The 21,734-nt window shown below is 38.9% G+C and overlaps 1 protein-coding gene across 1 annotated transcript; it reads left to right on the top strand.

Annotated features, from left to right (window-relative positions):
* The first annotated feature begins 456 nt into the window (after positions 1 to 456).
* Positions 457 to 11,756, top strand: FBXO30 (F-box protein 30). Its single transcript, XM_053460669.1, has 3 exons — positions 457 to 621; positions 8,739 to 10,752; positions 11,136 to 11,756. The coding sequence occupies exons 2-3, from the start codon at positions 8,752 to 8,754 to the stop codon at positions 11,337 to 11,339; spliced, it is 2,205 nt and encodes a 734-aa protein (XP_053316644.1). The 5' UTR covers positions 457 to 621; positions 8,739 to 8,751; the 3' UTR covers positions 11,340 to 11,756.
* The last annotated feature ends 9,978 nt before the right edge of the window (positions 11,757 to 21,734 follow it).

Raw genomic sequence — 21,734 nt, forward strand, 5'->3', positions numbered from 1 at the left:
GGCATGTGGCTGATATACTCAGTCTGTAAGACTCCTGCCGCTTGAAGTGTTTAGAATCTGGAGTTTTACAGCTGGTGGAAAAATAAACAGTAATTGTCACTCGGTAAATATATTGTGAATTAATATTAAAATTAATATTGTATTAAAATAGGGTTTTCAACCATGGTCTCCCAGTTGGAATAGCAAAAAATGGAATGTTAAGCGTTTAAATGATACCCTGTTGATGTTATAACTTTGCCAGGTTTTTGCTTCTTTATTACATCGGTGCAAATATAGGACTCCAACATGGCGTAGCTTCCCCGGCACTAGCGGCATGAATCGTAGTTTGTGTTGTGTCTCTTTCCATTTAGAACTCTGAAGCCTTTCGTTTGGTGGGAGGCCAAAGTGGGGGGTGGTGCCTGGTGACGATGTTGGTGACGATATCCTCGAGAAGGAGGAGGACGTTGGCGGCGGAGGAGATACTGTGAGACTTGGGAGTAGTTTAGAAGAGAGCCGGGGCTCAGCCGGCCATAAACGGACCGGGCGAGTCTGAGCCGGGCTGTGTAGAATCGGACAGGCCTGTGGCGTTCGGAAAGACTAGGGCGGCGGACCAGCCTGCGACAGCTTCTGCTGGGTGACGAGGTGAGCAAACTGGGGCCTTAATAAACCGCTAATGCAAAACGTACTGTAGGAAGCACTGTTTACGGTCTGTATTAGAAGTGTAACTCAGGCTGAAGATCACAGACATGCAGTCATTTAGATCGCTAAACCCCACTGCGTATGGAAGCCGGCGTGTTCCATTTTTATTTGCAGTGAGCCGGCTTGTTTCTGGATTTTCCTCCCCTGCCTGGTATTTATAGCTGGGATGGGATCTGGTGTGTTGGGCAATATGGTGCTACTCCAGGGTAACCCGCAGGATAAACTACTGCCAGTAGGCTTTTTAAACTATAATCCCACCTGTTTCACTTTTGTCTGTTTTTCTAGTGCATCTGTGGCTTTTACACCTATAGATGACCTTTACATTTTCCCATCAGTCCCATCAAAGGTTTTTTTTTTCTTCTAGGAAGGTTTAAAGTGCAAGTAACTTTGTCTTAGTCCCATATGTTCAACTGATAGTAATTTATTACACAACATCTCTATACAGATCGGATAAGTATGTGTGCATATTGATGTTGACTAAAAGTAATTTACAGGCTGATTGCCTGCGGTTTAACGAATGTATCAGTTTGTCTTGGTCTGTCAGTTATAGTTTTTCATACCCGTTTTGTATTTTGGGGAAATTGTTAGCGCTGTATAAATAAATGGTAATGATAATGCTGTGACAATTACTGCAGGCGGGACCAGACATACCTGTGGAATTGATGATACAATATTAAAACTTACTAGCAGCTTTAGAGTCATGGCTTTCTGGCTCCTACGTATGCCTATATTGGTGGTGGTAAGGATGAGTATTTCCTGTAGGATAGTCTTAAGAATGGGAAAACATCAGTCCAAGGGCAGATTAGGACATTGAACTGGATTCAGCCCATTCATGTGGCACCTTCGTGGTCTAAGGAGAGGATCTTCTGATGGAAAAGTGATTAAATGAGATGGTTGTCCTGGGGCATCCTCATTCTGTAGCATCTCTGTCCACCGTTGACCTGAAGGCACCTCAGTTAATGCACAAATGGAATTGCCATAGCAATGATATTTGATATCTGTTTAGTACATTAAAAAGAACTCCTGCTTATATAAAACCAGCACAGAGTCCATACATATATTGACTATTCTGTCTCTTTTTTTGACAGTTTGTTACATTAAAATGTATGAATTTCATTTCACTTTGTAATATTATGTGCTTGCCTGTCAGCGATGGATACACATATGGTAAAATTGATACTCACTTTGGACTTTCAGCTCCCTTCCAGATCCATTATTTAATGTTTATGAACTGCAGTTACCGGACCTAACCCTTCAAATTATTTGCCTTATACCTTACACAAGTAGAAGTATGTGAATACACAACATATTTGCCACTTCTTCTGGATAAGGATCGCACGTCACAGTTTTGTTTTTCACCGGTGTTTCCTGGACAAGGTCTTCCGTCAGCTTGGTCCTGACTCGTGTCAAAGTCCTATAGTTCTAAGAAGACTGCATTGCCAGCCTTTTTACTTACCGTAGTGTCGGCATAGTAACCTTGGAAATCAGAGCAACAAATACAAGCAAACATTCTTTGGCTACCTCTGTCATTACATAACTCTTAATATTCTAGTTTTTCTAAATGTACATGTATTTTAGGAACCTGCTGGGAAACTGTGCCCCCTCATTGTTGTGTGGTCTGTGTGGCATTCTCCTGGTCTAGTGTGAGGACCCCTCTGTGCTGAGATGCACATGGTTCTAGCTTGGCATGTCATATTGTTGCCCACCTCTAATACCCCATGTTACCAAATTAGAATATGTTTCATAATGGGAGATCTAGAAAATCCTATATATATATATATATATATATATATATATATTTTTAATTTTTTTACACTACAGAGCTGCTTAGCTCTGTCTACCTTAAATGAATGCCATGTAAGGCTGTTCTGCAGTAAGCGTGGACAGTCCTAACATTATTTGCTCCAGAGCCCAACTACTGGAAGAAGATGCTTTGTGCCTGAAGTCATGCGAGGTAGATCTGGCCTGAAAGCGGGTTTTGGTCCTGTTTCATTTTTATCCAGATAGTTGTCTTTTTCTGGCACCTGTCTGGTTTGTTTGTGTGTGTGTGTATATATATATATATGTGTGTGTGTGTGTATATATATATATATATATATATATATATATATATATATATATAATGCAGTACACAAACACTGTTCAAGGCATCTGTGTGTGTATTGGTTCATGGCCATGTAACGTAAAACAGGTGTATACTGTAATTCTCGCTATACATTTATCACCATTATATAAAGGGGCTTGACTCACTGCAGTATATTTAGAAATGCATAACAAGACTTGAATGAAACAAAAATAAAATGTTATTTTTAGGACGTGAATGACACCCAGAAATAAAATGCACGCTGTCTGTTCTGTACATCTCAAAGTACCAGCTGTGGATGACACCGCAGTTTTTTTTTCTTTTTCTTGATTACAAATCATAACAATCTTAAGACATTAAGACCTAACTGCGTGGAGAGATATTTTTAGAGTTGTTAATAGTGACGACTTATAAGTCGGTAAGGTATGGGTTAATAAGCCCAAATGAAATACAGGTCAAATATGTGTACACATCTGCGTGCGTATAGCTGTATGTATGTACTAATGTCATTATTAAATTTATCAATAAAATAGTATATATTAATGGCCAATGTCAAACGTTAAACCAGAACCACATTTTCTGTATATGATGTTCCACTTGGCATGAAAGAACTCCAGTTGTTTTTATTTTTATACTTATCGGTTTCCCGAGACTCGTAGCAGCCTATCCTATTCCGTATAGTCCTGCTCAAAGGAGCTTTCAGTGGATCCACGCACAGCTGTCCTGCTGGCCACAAGTGACAGGCAAGGCTGATAAAAGGCAAAGAATGTTCTTCTGTTCCTTGTAAATCATCACATGCTTCTTGAGTCTTCATTCCTCACCGCAAGATATTCTACACTAGCTAAACCTTACAGCAGATGTTCTTACCATGCCTCCCGCATAATCTAGTTTAGTGTATGTTTTAATCATTGTTTTAATGGTTATTTTTCCCTTGGTTAATGTAAATAATTGCTTTTTAAGGCCCAAGATGTAAATTGTGGTGTGGAACGCTACACATTAATGTTCTGTTTTTTTATTAGCAGTTAAAGGATCCAAATCATCAAAACGTATGATATCCATATTGGCCCAATGTATATTATCATCAAATATTCTGTTATTTGGGGAAAGGGTTTATAGAACCATATGGACTTTTTCTTAAATCTTTCTCGCTATGTGGCATTGGGACGCTTTATCACTAGCTGCCTCATTCATCGCTTTGAAAAAGCAGAGGTGTAGAATGAGATCTATTTGTAGTTTTAGCATATATGAAGCTGATAAAGTCCACGTGATTAACTAATAGGAAGGTAGAAAATATGATTTCAGTTTAAAGCAGTCCTTGTATTTACGAATGAAAGCGCTGAATATTTTCACCCCAGTCATTGTTATGGTACTATTCCTATAATCCTAGTAACTAACCAGCTTTGCTCGTTTACTTTACAAATGGATATTGACCCATAAGTCTGGCAGCAGCTTTCAAAGGAGACACTCGCTTCTTTATGCAGACAGTTCGTTCATACCAGGATTCCATGTGAATGAAAGCTTGTGAAGTGGTTAATGGGTTTTTGTTTAAGAATATACAGTACATTTATTGCATCATCATCATACAACATCATCTTGTAATCTTGTATCTGCATCAGCCTCTGTACCCGAGCTCGATTTACCATGTCATGGAAGTTTAGTAGGATTTTACTATTTATGTTGTGTGTTTATTTTCAAACACGTAATTCGACTTCCTGAAAGTGAAGTGGTCCAACAATTCTACGTGTCATTGGGTTCAACAGTTGTATCTTTTACTTGGCAATGGGTGTTTACTAGCACAGAGACAAGTTTTGTTTTTTTTTTTTTTGTTTTTTTTTTTCTCCAGACAACTAAATTCTATCAAGTACTTTGTTCCTTCGTTGCAGACTAAAATATTTATCACTTTTATCCCTTTTGAAAGTAAAATCACCCTCTTATTATTTGACACTGCTGGTACAGTGCCCAGAATCACAAGGCAAAAAGCTGTACTGATTTTGTTTTTAAAATTAGTTTCTAGATTTGTGTTTTGGTTTTTTTTTGTTTTTTTTTTTTGTGTTTTGGGACACATAATTAATTGGACTTCAAGAGTAATGTATGTATGTTTTTAGTTCCATGGATTTTTTGGATGTTGCCTAATGTCTCCCACTTCATTGTTCCATTTTGAAGAGTGATTAAAGGAGCCTTCCACCTAGAAGAATCACCATTAATAACTAAACAGAAGGCAAACCAGGTTTGGGTCATTATCTCTACCAGCATACAAAGCTGTTTCTATGAACTATGAGCACTGATCCTAGTTGATCACTGGTGATGGTATCTGCACACACTTGGCATGCATGGGCACATTTAGAGGCTCCCAATGTATTTAGCATTTGTGGTTGGCGCTGGGTTTGGAGCCAATGGCTTTAAGGTTTGATGTAGGTACGGTCGGTCACCTTTTAAGCAGCATGGGGTGGTAACTTCAGCAGTCGTTGAACTTACTTATAACTTGGCCGCCTAGACTTCTGATTTCAGTATTTGTTGTGTAGAGTACATGTTGCTACCAGTTAGTGGTTGCTAAATTGGAAGAATCTCGTTATTGTTAAAACTATTATAATGTTAGTATTGGTGTGCTGCTTTGGCTGTAAATGGAATTCCAAGTTCATGTTATCCTCATCTTTGGTCTCTACCCAATATGCAAACAGATTTATCACATCAGTTGTACCACACCCAAGTAAGTTTGTGTCTTAAGTGTCAGTAAGGAATGTTTTGCTGATTATTTGAATGTTGATAACTTGAAATATATGGAATATTGTTGTGCAGGATTTCTCACTCTCTGAGGGGGGGGTGCGTTCATCTAACAAATTACACTAGAACTTCTCTGCCATACTCCCAAAGTCCCATACATGTATGTTTTTGTTATCTATGAAATGTACACATGCAAATAGAAACCTAAAAATGTATAGTCCCATTGGGCATGATAATGTAATGGTACTTTACCTAGAGCCTAGAGCTTCACCTGCCTCACCTACCTTCATGGCCTGCAGGGCGCCATGGCGAGAAGGAAATATTGTATAAGAGTGTGATTAGCAGGCAGGAAATCACAGCGAGACATGGTTAATATATAATCTATATATTTAGAGGAAAGCAAGTGATGTCATCGTGACCTTATTGGGCTGATACCTTCTACTTAAGAGAGATATCCATGAGGTATACGAACACCACAAGGGCATCTCTACTCAAGTTTCAGTGGTTTGTCGTGATGGCCAGTGCAAAAACGCTAAGAGTAAAAGTGTGTTAACAATAATGTAAAAATTATACATTTTATAAATCTTCCAAACAACTTAGACCCTTCTCGGTATAAACGTTACTGTAAATTTAAGAAACAAAAAAACCCTGATCCTATGGACCTGTTATACTTCAAAATAAATAGACCTTGTTTAAATCTCAGGCTGGATTTGAAGAGATGGCATCAGGGTTAAACAGCCAAGGCCCTGTTACTTTACTGTTTTTGGTCTCCGCGCATTTGTTTCTAATATAGATTTACTAAAGTAAACCCTGTGCGATGTCTGCTCTTTTGCATTGTCACTCCAAGATGGATACAGTATGAAACCCAAGCTTACTAATGAGTTGTCCTTAAATAAACTCTTCAGGTTCTGTCCTAGCAACTCTTGAGAGGATATGTGTGAAGCCAACACTATTTTTGAGTACAGCAGATCTTATAGAATATGTAATAAGCTTGCCTGATAGAATTATCTTGTCGGCATGTTTTCATGGACGCGCTGTGAGGCACAGCATACGTTTTTTGAACGAGATTTTGATGTACTTCTGGTGTGGTTCTTTAATATTCAGTAAATTTTATTTAGCGTTGCTAAGGAAGTGACTAAGATAAATGATAAAACACAGTTGACTTTCTTAGGTTTCTAAAGATTTGTTTGGGTGTGCTTTTTTTTTTTGGCAAAGAATAAAGTATGAAGCGGAAATATACTGAGAAATACTTTAATAAATCCTTGACCAGGCCTGGAAAGTAACACTAAGCTTTATTAGACAGCAGAAGGTCACTCGACGTTCAGTATGTGTAAACGTAAACCATTTTTTCATAGGTCTACTAGGTTTCCTTCTTTCTTATCTTCTTCCTGCAAATGTAGGGTGTTGATCCATAAGCTATAAAGTTCTAACTATGGAAGTGGTGACTCCAAATACCATGGATGCTTTTAACAATTTCAGCTGATATGGGACTCTACTTTAAGCATTTCATATACCTTATGCACAGTTTTCTGGCTTTTCTACTGTATGCTCCCTAATTCGTGACAAAAACCTTCCACAGTAAACATTTGGTCTACTTCAACAATCAGAAATATTTAATAATGTAGGACCTTTAGTCTATTACATGTGTCTAATATTCATGCTTAACTCCTACCTATTGAGTTCTACATTGGTTGCTTCACGTTGGTTTGTATGTCCAGAAGCCACCTCTATACAGAGCTTTACAGACTTTTCTATTGTCGTTTTACCCGTAGTAGTAACGCCGTAGCTCTTGGCTCCTATGTGACAGGTACTTTGTCGAGCCTCCCCATACATTATACATTATATTTTATCACTTTGTTTTCTTTTTGTATGGAAATCACTAAAGCTTAAATTGAATGCTAGTAATGATACCTTGATTGCAAACTTCCATTCCAAATTTCCCCGACCTGGCTATTTTCTGTGGAGGAGATGTATTTGACGGTACAGGTCTCCTTGCATGTCATATACCTAACTAGCCGGTTCCAATGGTCTGGGAGGGTGTGCAATAACTGTCAGGAAAGGGACGCAGAGGTCATGGGAAGTTGCAGCTTCTCCTTGAGGTGTCTTTTTAAACAATGGATATGAAAGTACTTGTAAGCGTTCTTCAGGTGCTCACTGCTACACTGGAGGTTAATCTGATCTCTTCTGGTCATGGTTTGTTACTGTAATCTGTCCGGTTTCTTTTTAAGTGCTATTTAACTTGAATGATAGAAATACTGTTGTCACCTTGACTGCTAACCTCTACTACTAAAGAAATCCTGTGCCAATGGAAATCATTAAATAAACATTATAGACACAACCGTAGAGTTGCTTAGTCATAGCAGTGTTTCTGGTGGACGGAGCTTCAACGCTTTTCATTTTGGAAGGCTTTGGTTGTTTCATTTACTAAACAGAGGCTCATATGACCCCTTTGAATTGCCACAGAGGGGCCTGTTGTTGCTCATTTAATCAGCAGGTTGTTTGTCTTTGGAAAAACAGACTTATGTTATGGAGAACCTCAGATCATGAGTTACCTCTGTTGAAATGTGGTTATATTTAGTTTCCCGTACTTGTTCAGCTAAACCGCCCTAGGCCTTTTCTGCCTCTAAGAAGTGGTAGCACATTACTTTAGAGATAGATTGTAACCAAAACCAAAGTATGGCATGTAAACAAAAAAAAAAAAAAATCTGGTGACACTACATAGGCAGCCTCCTGATAGAACTTCGTTTCACTTGGGAAAAACTCCATGACCTGATTTTAATCATAGTGAGTACTATGGGCAGTTTCATTTTTTTTAATATATATATATATATATATATATATATATATATATATATATATAATTTATTTTTTTAGAAAAGAGACTGTTAATATCACTAGCTGTGTGTATACTAACTTGTCTTTTATAAATATCCATATAGCGGGTGCCCCTTTTTGTTCCATTATATTGATCTTTTGTGAATATGCTGTGGAGATTGGTTAAATGTATTATTATTGCAATTTATATACACCAGGTAGTTAAAGCTACAGAATATTGAAACGTTTTTCTTGGGCAAAACAACAGTTTATGTATTTGCCCTGTTAGTCACTCCTAGTTAAAATGTGCCTTCTAATAAATGATAGCCTATAGTTTACTAAGAAACATTTAGCAGTCATGATGACAATTTAACAAGGTTTTAACATTGGTCTCTTGTATTTGCATGTAGCGCGTCTTAATTGTTTTTTTCTTTTTTACTAGACCCAGTTACAACATGGAAGAACAGAATCAGCATTCGCACTGTGTTCATTGTTTCAGTCGACGTTGTATGATTCGGCCAGAGTCTGGTGTTTCCTGTGACTTGGTTGGCTGCCCACATGTTTGTGGAGCCGTGTACCACTCCTGTAAAGCAGATGAACATAGGATATTGTGCCCCCTTGAACGAGTGCCTTGCATAAATAAGGGGTTTGGATGCCCTTTTAGTGTGACTCGTAACAAGTTAGCTGACCATCTACAAATATGTCCTGCAAGTGTGGTATGCTGTACGATGGAGTGGAACAGGTGGCCTGTGAGCTATGCGGATCGAAAATCGTACGAAAATCTCAGTAGAGATGTCGATGAAGTAGAGCAGTTAGATATGGCCTTAGCTTTACAAGATCAAAGAATGCTTTTAGAGTCACTGAAAGTGGCAACTATGATGTCTAAAACAACCGCGAAACATGAACCGCAAGAAGAAATTTCTGTCAAGCTCACTGATAATGATAGAACGCTCACTAATGGCTTAAGCGATGGTGAAGATTCTTACAGTGCACTTTATCAAGCAACTGTAGAGACCACTAAGAGTTTAGCAGCTGCTCTGGATGTCCTAAATAATGCTACAAGAGACATTGCTATGCTCAACGGAAGATTGCGTGATGCTAGTTGTGAGATGAATAAAAATTTCCAACTAACAGAGCAAAATGGTGCTGGTATTTTGAATCATAATGACCAGGAGTTGGAAGATGAAGAAGATGCTGGAGCTGTAGGTGGGATAGCTTGTAGCTCATTGAAGCACTTGCATCAAAATGGTTCAAGTGATTTCTATCCTGGAACAAATGGTTGTTGTGAGGTAGAGAATGATGCCTTTAACTTAACCGCTTCCACTGTCATGTGCAATGGCTTCCATTCTGAAGATGCACTAACTGAAGGAGAGATGCACGTAATTCGACCCAAACAAAATGGTGCTGATGGTGTTTTACAAATAGAATCCGGGGAACTCTTGAACACAAATAGTTCTTTGACTGTTACAGTTCAACAGCCGCTAGTCTCAAGTCAGATGAATGGGGTGAAGGAAGAGGACTCTCCAAAAGAACAAATATTAGACAAAAAAGATGAACAAGGATTAAAAAATGTGGCTGTGTTTGGTAGACGCCCTTTTCTTGTTGACGCTTATTGGTTTAAAGCCAAAATGGAAGACAAAGCAGTAGACACAACAGATCTGGAGATACAAGAAGATCCAATGGGCCTAAATGGAATTGACCTGATTACAGCTGCATTGCTGTTCTGTTTAGGAGACTCTCCCGGTGGTAGAGGGATTTCAGACAGTCGTAATATTGATGGGTATCATGTTGACTTTGGGACGCAGACCTTTTCCTTTCCATCTGCAATATTGGCGACAAATACAATGGTAGGGGACATAGCATCAGCTTCTGCATGTGATCATGCTAATCCTCAACTTTCTAATCCCAGTCCTTTTCAGACACTTGGTCTGGATTTGGTGCTGGAATGTGTTGCCAGATACCAAACCAAACAGAGGTCCATGTTTACATTTGTATGCGGACAGCTATTTAGAAGAGATGAATTTTCTTCTCATTTCAAGAATGTTCATGGTGATATTCATGCTGGTCTGAATGGTTGGATGGAACAAAGATGTCCATTGGCTTATTATGGGTGTACGTATTCCCAGCGTAGATTTTGTCCATCAACGCAAGGATCCAAAGTTATTCACGATCGGCATTTGAGGTCTTTTGGAGTTCAGCCTCATGTACCTAGTCAACATGAATCAACAAGATGTTCATCGTTTGGTCTGCCTGTTGATCGTTTCAGTAGTTTGCCTTATGAAGTACTACAGCATATTGCAGGCTTTCTGGATGGCTTCACATTGTGCCAATTGTCGAGAGTCTCTAGACTTATGAGGGATGTGTGTGCCAGCTTGCTCCAAGCTCGTGGAATGGTGGTTTTGTTGTGGGAAAAGAGACATTATCCAAATGGAAGTTCATGGCAAATTAAGGACAAGGTATGGTTTTGTGTATTTTTTATCTTTACCCCCCCCCGGTGCTGCCTTCAAGTGTCTTATTTATGATAGTTCCCATTGATTTTACCAAATGTATGAAAAACAATTCATTCTACTCAGTTAATCTAAAGTTTTGAATATTTCTATTACGAAAGAATAAATAAACCAATAAACATGCTGATTACACTTCTTTGCCATTTTGGTATGCCTAGTGAGAGTTTTTATATATTTTATACTGTTGGTGGATAGTCCAGGGTTATTCTAATGTATTTCCACTGTCGGGAAATTTTTTAAGGATTTTTATTATTGTACTTTAAAAACAAAAAAATGGTTTCACTTTTTTAATTTTTTTTTAAAACGCTTCCTGTGTTTTAAATTTGTTCTAGGTGTGGAGATTCAGCACCGCATTCAGTACAGTAAAAGAATGGAAGTTTGCAGATATCGTGAGTATGGCAGATCATCTGAAGAAATGCAGCTACAACACTGTAGAGAAGAGAGAAGAAGCTGTCCCACTTCCCTGCATGTGTGTGACCCGGGAACTTACAAAGGAAGGACGCTCGCTCCGATCGGTCTTGAAACCTGTTTTTTAACAACAAAAGTAAACTTACTCCACTAGCACGAACACTCAAGCACCAATTTTACTCTATATCATTTGTGACACTTTAATATTTAACTAAAAATCCACTGTATCACTGTATATAGCAATGGCTTTGGAAGTGATGTTTATTTTTTTACGTATATAAATATATATTAAAGAGAAAACCAGTATCGTTGGAAGGAGTAAAATCAAATGCCTTAAAGATTGACAGGAAATTGTGGTTCTCTGGACGACGACTTTCATCAGACATTAAATAAACAAATGACTAATATTCCTATAGGATCTCTGTCGTTAAGTACCGTATGCTGATTCACCAGTGCTGTTATCCAGACAATTGTAGAGAAACGTTTTACGAACAATACCAACCTTCTTCCTCTTGACCTGACCAAAAAGTAAGATTGTATTTTTTTTTTTTTTTTAAAAAAAAGAGAAATCTTTGTTCTTTTTTTGTTGGTCAGTTTGTTATAGCGGAATTCAGGAAAGGCAGATTATGTGGGTGTAAAACTCTTGGGGGGGCCTTTGAGAATATTTCAGAAACCCCTTTGGTATTGGAGAAATGTTCTTGTGGTAGTGCCATTTAATAGATTTTTTTTATCTAGTTCAGGATACGCACTTAAATTTAATCATTTAAGTAGTGAATTGAATGGAAATATATGCCTCAGTAGCACTTTATCCGGATGTCTCCAGGCTGCATTAGGGATCAAGTTTATCCAATATGTAGCGTAAAGGGATACTTTTTCTTCCTTTTTGGTTTTTGCATGGTTAGTCGAATTGGTTCTAAGCACTACCTTGAATGTTTATTGGCTGCGGAGCCCATTATGATAGGGGGTTCAGCGTATAGAGTATCAGACTTAGGTCTGCAGTTTTAACAGGCTGGGAAAAAAAATCCTTTAGAGACAAATTTTCTCTGTTTTACTACAAATTATTTAAACGTACAAGTTGCAAAGGAATTTTAAAATTTGGAGTTTTTGTGTTTTTACTTATCATCTTTGTAAGATGAGACAAAAAATGCAGTTTATCATTTATGCATTTTGTTATTGAGCTTTTATTCCTAGGCCATAAACTATCACGTCTTCCATATCACATGTTCTACTTGAGTGCCTTGCAGGCAAGCAGTGCTGATGATATTTTTTTTTTGTATAAAAACTTTTTTTGTGTGAGATTTGTAGCTTTTTGACATTTACCAGTTAAAGTCTATTAATATCCCTTTCAAAACTCTGGTTAAAAAAAACAATTACGCTCCTGTTCGTCGTTTTATCATTACAGGTGCCTTCTGAGTTGGAAATATTTGAGGGAACAGTTTAAGTTCAGGCTTAAAAGTTTGCATTGCGAGTTATAGAAAAAAAAGTATATATACCATGTGTACAAGTTTGGGTGCAAAGTTTTTTTTGTTTTTTTTTTTTGTTTTTCCTTCTCGCCAAGTCTCATTTATATAGTTTTTCAAAGGTTGTGATAAAAGCCCAGGTAAAGCACTTTGTATATTATGCAGTATTTAAATATCCTATTAAAGATGGTGGTTAAATCCAAGACCTAGTGTTTTGTGCTTGCCAATTTCATCTGGACCTTTTTGAACTTTTTCAACATTAAAAAAACAAACCTTTTTTTGATCTCTAAAAATGTTGGGCTCAATTAGTCATCGGCAAAACGTGCCGTGATGCTAATCAGTCAATGTGTCGTTTTGCATGGTGCCAATTAGACAACCAAGGCACTGTAGTTGAACACAGCAATACTGTTTTTGTTGGATTTAAGATAGATATGTGGCCCCTTGTATACCTGTAATGTAAATGCTACTTTAAAATGTTAAACGTTGCTTTATGTTACAGCTTTAGGACTAAATCTGAAAGATTATCCGTGGAATTAATGCAATGCCGACAGTTCTTCTGATTGTTAGTGCTGCTACTTGGGCCTACTACTCAAAGAGAACTCGCTAACCTTCCATTGATCTGTATAACCGTCAGGACCATGCTGCCATATGACTGCTTTACCTCTTCATGAATGATTTTGAAAAAGCCTTCACTATATATAATATATATATTACCTCCTCTGTCTAAAGGGAACGGTCAACAGACACGCAAATGGTTCATTTTGCCTTTGTGCGTATACAGCACTTCTTGACCGGAATAGACTGAAGTCTTCAGAATTTCATGTCAACAACTTAATAAATATCAAACAAGAGAGTACGGGCATTGGTAGAAGAGTGTCAATTGCCATATACATTATCGAGTAACAGAAGTATGGCACAGAGGGTACATTGAAGTATTGAAGCATGTTTTAAAAAAAATGCTAATACCTTGTGGTGTCCTTTAGACTATTTCAACCCTTCAAGGTGGCAAATTCCTTTTTATGTCTAACATGTCAGTTGTGCATGGCGTCTAGGTTTCTACCAACAACTCGATAACGTTTCCCTACCCTTAATTTAAGTGTTTTGTAATGGTTATATTTGATTCTGTTAATATCACTATTGTGTTCAAAATGCTTTATTTTCAATTACTATAAAATATTTTGGTGTCTAATAAACTCTAATAAAACATTTTCTTGTTTCTGATACATATTTATATAAGTTTCATTCCATTATTTGTAATTGGACATCGTGCTTACAAGCAACATGGTCCCCTGGTGTACTTGTTGGGACGTCCTGATAATCCGTGATGAGGTGGAGGCATCTCAGCAAGTTCTTCCACTCACAGAAATCCTCTACCCTGCCAGAACGTTCTCTGTGCTTTAGTTGGCCTTACCAAGTTCCCCCTGTAATTAGGACCGAATAGACTTGGATTAATTCTATACTTATGTCTGCCATGCCATCTACCGCTTTATAATATCTGTATTCCAGTTTGACGGTTGTTTGTATAGCCATGTGCAAGATGAAACATACTGGGTGCTCTCTGTTCTGTAAAGATAAATTGTCACCAGCCTTTACACATGTATGAACAGGTACCCGGTCTGTCCCTTTTTATAGTGTGTGATATTACACACTTATGGCTGCATATTGCATTAACTATTTCTAAAGAAATGTCTCAAGAACACAGGAAGGGACTGAAAAGAGATCTATTGGATAGTAGCATAGTAAATTAGGTTGAAATAAAGATACAAGTCCATTAAGTTCAACATTGGCAGTAATATATTGCATGAACTTATAGGTCATCTAATAAGATCATTGCTATCTTAACAAAGAGCTGTACGAAAGCCAGATGTTCATATTAAGACTTCATTATCTTTCCATGTATGTCTTACTTTTACAATAATTGGGAACTGGATTAGTATAAAGCACGTTATCTCTGCCTGCAGAAAGGATAATATAATTTAAAATGACTTTATTCTTGTTTTAGTAGGATTTCACTTTGAGGCTTCCGGTTTGATATGCGCTTCTGGAGATGAATATTGTCATCAAAGCTGAGCAAAGGACAGGAATAGAAATCTCAACGTTCCTGTCATTTATGATGGATGTGACATAACAGGCTAGGTACCATTCCTAATCCAATGGGATTTAGGAACTGTACAACGAAAAGGAAAACTTAGTGCAATGTACCGAACAAAGTTATTTTAACCTAGAATATAGGCATGTAATACATGTCATAGATCAGGGCCTTCCAAATGCGGCCCACCGGACTTCGAGGTGCAGAGTGGCCAGTCCTGTTCACTCACGCGGCGGACCGGCAGACCACATTCAAAACCCGGCTGCAAAGTTCAAAGCAGCTGTTGTGCGTTCCGGGGGGTGGGCCCACAGAAGGTGTTCCTCGTGGCAAGGAGAGGGTCATCACATCGGAGGAGAGCAGGAAAAAGTAAGTATTACCAATTGCCATAATGGAAGTGTAATTTCTGCTAGCTTTTGCTACTGTGGCGGCTTCTGCATGATAGGAGTGTCATTGCTATATTAAATATGATTACTAACTGCAGTCACACTCCTATCATGCCAAGTCAGCCAGTACATGCTGGAATCTGGGAATGCCTGGGCATGATAGGAGCGTGATTGCAGTTAGTAATCATAGATTTTACATAGCAATGATACTCCTATCATGCACAAGCAGCCAATACATGCACATGACCTACAGCCTCCCTGTACCCTGCCCCCTCTACTTACACATCCATGCTATCACATGCATTCATCTCAAACATTCATTCCCTCATTCACGTACACTCATTCATGCACCCATCCCCACCCTTACCTGAACTGCAGATCTTCCGGTGCCGCTCGCTGTTTGAACTTCTCTTGACCTGCCCAGGGGAATAGGAACGGAGCGGAGTCACGTGAGGTTATGCGCATTTATGTGACTCCGCTGGGTTCCTGCTTCCCCTCGACGGAGCAAGATACGCTGCTGAGCAACACAGAGGGAAGCAGCAGGGCCCCTACGGATGATTATTTTCGGTGGGTTTTTTATTTTTTTTTGTTTCGGCATTTTGCCAAATTAACCCTGTATTAATATGCATTATAAAGCTAAAAGGCCATATTTTCTCTCCGTGAAAAAGGAGTGCGGCCCACGCACACATACACTTCTGATGAAGTGGCCCACTGCAGAAAAAACTTGGACACCCCTGTCATAGATCAAGTGTGCAAAATGGAAGCAGAACAGTTGTCATTTCATAGTAGCAGTCATGTAGATATGATTCCTTATATTCAACTGAATAGAATTGCTAGATCTTTAACTATAAAGTGCAAGCTTTAAATATTTAAAGTGTGTTTTTATTTTGTTATTGATACTGTAACTCAACAGTCTTATTTTCACAACATAAAGGTCATTTAGAAATTAAATTCAGGGCATAACCTTTCCGTTCATTTAATTACATGTATACATTTAGTGGGAGGTTGAATATAATCTATCATTTGTATGCTTTTTTTACTCAAGCTCAAGTTGCTTGTTTCATTGAGGTTTTCAAAGGTTAATAGGGTTGGAAAGGTTATGACATTTGTTAAAATGTGATTATAAAACTGACCAGTTAATTCAAGGCGACAGGTCCTTACATTACATACAGAATAGATACAATCAGCCCTGCTTTTGTTTCACCAAGTGGTTATTAGTATGCAGATGCCTGGGTGGATTTTTTAAATGTCAAATTTGATTACAGCGGTAAATAATAGAATAAAAAATGTTTTGGTGGGGGGTAATTTTTTTTAAGGGCTTTGATTTTCCATCTCTCTTCCTGGTACCCTACAAAGAAGATGCAGCAAATTCTGTGCAAAACCGTGCCACGGAGCAGATGTATTTTCCTGCAGTAAGGAGAAACCTTTTAATCCTCCAAGTGTGATTCATAAATACCCCCTTTCTAGGAGCTTCAAAGTTCTCGACAGCCTTAAAACGTTACAATGTTTGAATAAGCAGCAGAAAATGTGCGTATTCATTGAACTGTGTAAATGGATCCGTTATCCTAATGTCATTTTCAGTGATAGAAATAGCTATAGATACACCACGTAGACACAACAAGTGCTTTGGTAAAACCCTGTTCCATAGTGTCCCTCCGGCCTTTTGAAATAATGGCATGTTGGCTGTGCAAGCCATATAACAAAATAATTACCGGTATATCTGGATTTTTCACGTAATACTGCAAGGTGTTGGGTGTTGACAGGAGAGAAATCAGAGCTGGGAAAAAGCAATAAATGTGAACTATTGGGGTATTGGCAACTTCTCTATCACTGGTGGAACAATAGGTTCAAGTGGGGGTGCAGTTGCCTCCCCGATCCATAGTCTCTAGGACCACTTTGACTGGTGGTCTTACACTGGAGCCTACATAAGCATATTGTATGTATTTATTCTCTTGTTCCTTCCTGCTAATTAGAGTGTCAGGATGTCAGATGATGGTTTGTTACACTTAAGTGTCCCAGACAGTCTCCTAAACAAGGAATACATATTAAAGTACTTTTGTGAGTACTCAAATATGCAGTCCTTATATTAACACAAGTAATTTTAATTCAGCAACCTCCCTATGTATTATAATGGGTCAACTTTCTGCCACAACAAGAGCTTGGATGGCCCCACATAGTATATCATTAAATAGGGAAAGATGGCATAATGAGTTTGGTTAATTGAAACCACAACTCTTAATATTATATTAACTCTTAGTCAATAAATTTCAGAAACGGCAAAACACAAGGATTTCACTGTTACGAACAGCTTTTCCCCGTCTGTAGGGAACTGTGGTTAAAGGCAATATTTGGTTATTCTTACTAACAAAAACGATACGGCCCAACAGTTCAGTTGTCAATTCTGACATTTCAAGAGCTACTTGTTTCAAAGATTCCCAGGGACAGAATTGCTACCTGTGACGGGACGCCCTGTACCCCGACTGGGTACACCTGTCAGCTGTTCATTGCTTTCTCCCTGTACCACAAGGGTTAACCGCTTCCAGCGCTAGACGATACTGCTTTGAAGGGATCGGGAACCGACTCTGTATCCTCGGTGTAGTAACACCGTAGCCCGCCGAGACGTAGCCAATACGGTGCTGTAATTGCCCTGAAAAGGACAATGAGTGATATAGCAGGTCCCTTGATCATTAGACAAGACTAATGTTAAGGTGAACAACAACAACACGTTATTGGGAAACACAGAGCCTTTTATACACCACTCCGGTTGGGACCCTGAGCGGTAGCAGTTTCCAAGTTTCCTGGGACAGACCGCAATACAGCCGAGCATGCGCTCCATGACCGCGCCGGCGGAACCTCGTTCTCCTGGAAGTCATAGAAACTGGGGTTCCATGGGAGGCTCCCTCTCTGAACCACCCCTTGCCTGTACCCCACCACCTGTGGGTTAAAGTTGGTGGGCAAGTGCTCGGGTCCTAGCCAAGAAATCTCGGCACTAGCCCTAATATATTAGTGATACTGAATATCATAAAAATGGCAATTTATATGCACACACACATACATTAGTCCATAATTAATTTAAATAAACTACCCAGCTGATCACATATGTAAAATGCTTTTTGTATTACACATGGTTGGGAACAACTCTTAATTCTAAAATTCAGGACTCATTGCCACAGATGTATAAAATCAAGTACCTAGCCATGCAGTCTGCATTTACAAACAAATGTATCGTTCTGAAGAACTCATTGAATTGTGATAGGATGCCACCTTTGCAATAAGTCAGTTAGTGGAAATTCATCCCTGCTGGATATTCTGTGGTCAACTGTAAGTGGTGTTACTGGAAAGTGGAAGTGTTTAGGAACCGCAGCAACTCAGCCATTAAGCAGAAGACCACATGAAGTCACAGAGCGGGGTCAACGAGTGCTGAGGTGCATGGTGCGTAAAAGTCGCCAATGCTCTGCTGATTCTGAAGCTGAGGAGTTCCAAACTTCCACTGGCATAATATCAGCACAAAAACTGTGTGGGGGCAGCTTTATGGAATGGGCTTCCGTGGCCAAGCAGCTGCATTCAAGTACATCACCAAGTACAATGCCAAGCGTCAGATCAAGTGGTGTAAAGCATGCCGCCAATGGACTTTGGAGCGGTAGAAACCTGTTCTGTGGAGTGAGGAATCAGGCTTCTCTGCTTGGCAGTCTGATGGGGAGTCTGGGTTTGGCGGATCAGAACATTACCTGTCTGACTGCATTGTGTCAACTGTAACGTTTGGTGGGATAATGGTATGAGGATGTTTTTCAGGCTTTGGGGCCCTTACCTCCAGTGAAGGGAAACCTTGATGCTTCGGCATACATTTTGGACAATGCTATGCTTCCAACTTTGTGGGAACTGTTTGGGGAAGACCCTTTTCTATTCCAGCATGACTGTGCTCCAGTGCACAAAGCAAGGTCCATAGAGACGTGGTTGGATGAGTTTGGTGTGGACGAACTTGACTTTTCATCCAACATCAGTGCCTGAATACACAAATGCTGTACTGGATGAATGGACAAAAATCTCTACAGAAACACTCCAAAAATCTTGTGGAAAGCCTTGTCAGAAGCGTAGAAGCTGTTATAGTTGCAGAGGGGAGAAAAACTACTTTTTAATGTCTATGTATTTAGAATGCAAAAGTCCCTGTTGGTGTGATGGTCAGGTGTCCCAATACTTTTGTCCATATAGTGTGTTGAATTGTTAATGCTGATTGTTGGGTTACACCTTTGATTAATGCTATATATAGTTTCCTATTTGTTATTGTTTGGTCATTAATAGAATTATATACTTAACACACAAAATGTAAAATGAAATAGTCTTTCAAAATACAAATCATAATGGAAGGCCAAAGAGGGGCAAGTTTATTTTAGCGGGGTGAGGTAAATCTACTGAAATTTTGTGCTACTGAGCAAGAGATTTACTGTGAATGTTGTTTTTTTTATTTACACCCTCCAATCAACATACCTGGGAACTTTTGGGCTCCGCATTCCCTTGCGGGACTCGGCCAGGACTGCCCATTCCCATCAACATCGTCAGCGCTCCCGCTGATGTCAGCGGGAAACACCCCCATTTAAAGGGAAAATGGGTGGGGAGCGGGGAGTGTCAAGACCCCGCTCCCGCAACCCAGAGGATTCGGGTCTTGACCTGGAGAACCGGAGAAGCGGTGCTTCAACCGGAGTTCCCAGGTATGTCAATAAACATATTACAGTTTAAATACACATTTAAAGATGTAAAATGCTGTGACACACAACAAATGTCCTAAGTGCCTTAATGGAGAACAGAGGAGGAAATAGGGACTATTTCTTTTAAAGTGGCTTTTGGAATATATAAATGAAGAACGTTACCGGCCAGTATTGCTGAATATCCACAGGACGGCAGTGTGGGATAATGGTTGGTTTCAATCCAAAATTTGAATTTGTATGAGATAAGTTACATGCTTCAAAGTTGCTTGATAGAAAATGGTCCGAGGGTGACCCAGTTAAAGAACCCTGTATTTCACTGTATTGCTCATTTGTTACATATTGCATCCTGAGACTGAGAATAGGGCATTAAAAGGCGATCCAATCATTGTGCTAAAACAATCAGCATGTGAGTAGATCAACAGAAATTTTTATAATGAATTTGTGACATCACCATATCAAAATGCATTGCAGAAAAGCGAATTGCTGGTGTTGTGCAACAGGATGATGTTCAAAATGAGGGAGAGAGTCTACATAGTTAATAAGAGGAATGGAACAAGGCTAGAGAAGTTGAATTTGTTTGCATCTTAGAGGGCATATGATATCATTATACAAATACATACAGGGATAATACTACCCGTTCTCTTATGACCTGTTCATTAATAGGAAAGAACAAGAGGTCATGAATTCAGACTTGAAGAAAGGAGTTCTTTTACTTAAAGCAGCGAGAAGGAGTGCATTACAACGGAGATTGTGGAATAAAACTCAATAGATGCCTTTAAATGTGGGATAGAATTGTTAAGCGAAGATGAATATAAAGGGGTATAATTGGTTATAAGGACTTGATTAGTTAAAGCTTGTTGATTTAGTGAGAAATAAGTGCTACTTTGGAGTAGAAAATGAATTTTTTGAGACACAATTGAAAATCACTTCAATGTGGGTTTTTTTCCCCCCACCTTCTTCTGGATCAACTGCAATGTTGAACTTAATGGACTTGTGTCTTTTTTCAACCCAAATGACTATGTTCAGAAACTTTGTGCACGCATGCACAAGGAGCGCATTCTACCACTGTGGTGCAGGAGGTCCCAGGGTTTAGGGGTTCCCAAAGCTTCTTGGTGGACTAGTGAGCTTCGATAAGCTGCTTATCTGCTACTGATGACTTCTGTCATTATAAAACTGATGCGTAGTGACTTGTTCTCAGACACCACCACTTAACTCCATGTGCATTGACAAGGGTATACACATGTGAGTTTATTAGGTTAAACCTATTTTCCATTCCACTTTTATGTTCTATTTAGAGTCTGACTTCCCTCATACTCATACACAATAAGTATTTGTGTGCTTACCTGCTTTGTGTATCCTTATGTATCATTTATAAACCTGTTTAGGGAGGCATACAACATTCCTTCCCAGTACTCCCAACCATCATCATAATCAAGTTATCTGCAGCTTCAACACATCATCTGAACCAGATCAACTCATCCCCATCCAAGCTGTCCTCTCCTTTTGTCTCGCTCCCCCCTCAACCACCGACTAGAATGTAAGCTCGCAAGAGCAGGGCCCTCTTCTCCTTTGCTGGCGCTTCATAAATAAATATAATGTAAACGTAATGAAACTTAACAGCCGTTCTTCAAATACAAAGAAGCACTGACCTGAGGTAGAACGCTGACACAACAGATGTGCTAGAGTATTTATTACATCGGGGGTAAACCGTATAAGTAAGTCAATATAAAAACAAAAAGGAAAAGAACATGAAATACAACTTTTAATGAGTCTGTAATAAAATGATGCCAAATACCTCCATAAGGCAGAAGTCTATGAAACAAACACAGAGAAAGGTAATGTGCATTTTGTCCAAAAATATTAAACACAAAGTTAAAAGGCACACACC

This window comes from Spea bombifrons, chromosome 3 (genome assembly GCF_027358695.1).
Source record: "Spea bombifrons isolate aSpeBom1 chromosome 3, aSpeBom1.2.pri, whole genome shotgun sequence".
Lineage (NCBI taxonomy): Eukaryota > Metazoa > Chordata > Amphibia > Anura > Pelobatidae > Spea > Spea bombifrons.

Bases quoted from the DNA above. Each gene is read 5' to 3' on its own strand.
- FBXO30 (XM_053460669.1), top strand. From the start codon at position 8,752: ATGGAAGAACAGAATCAGCATTCGCACTGTGTTCATTGTTTCAGTCGA. The intron at 10,753-11,135 runs GTATGGTTTTGT...AATTTGTTCTAG, and splicing joins CATGGCAAATTAAGGACAAG to GTGTGGAGATTCAGCACCGC.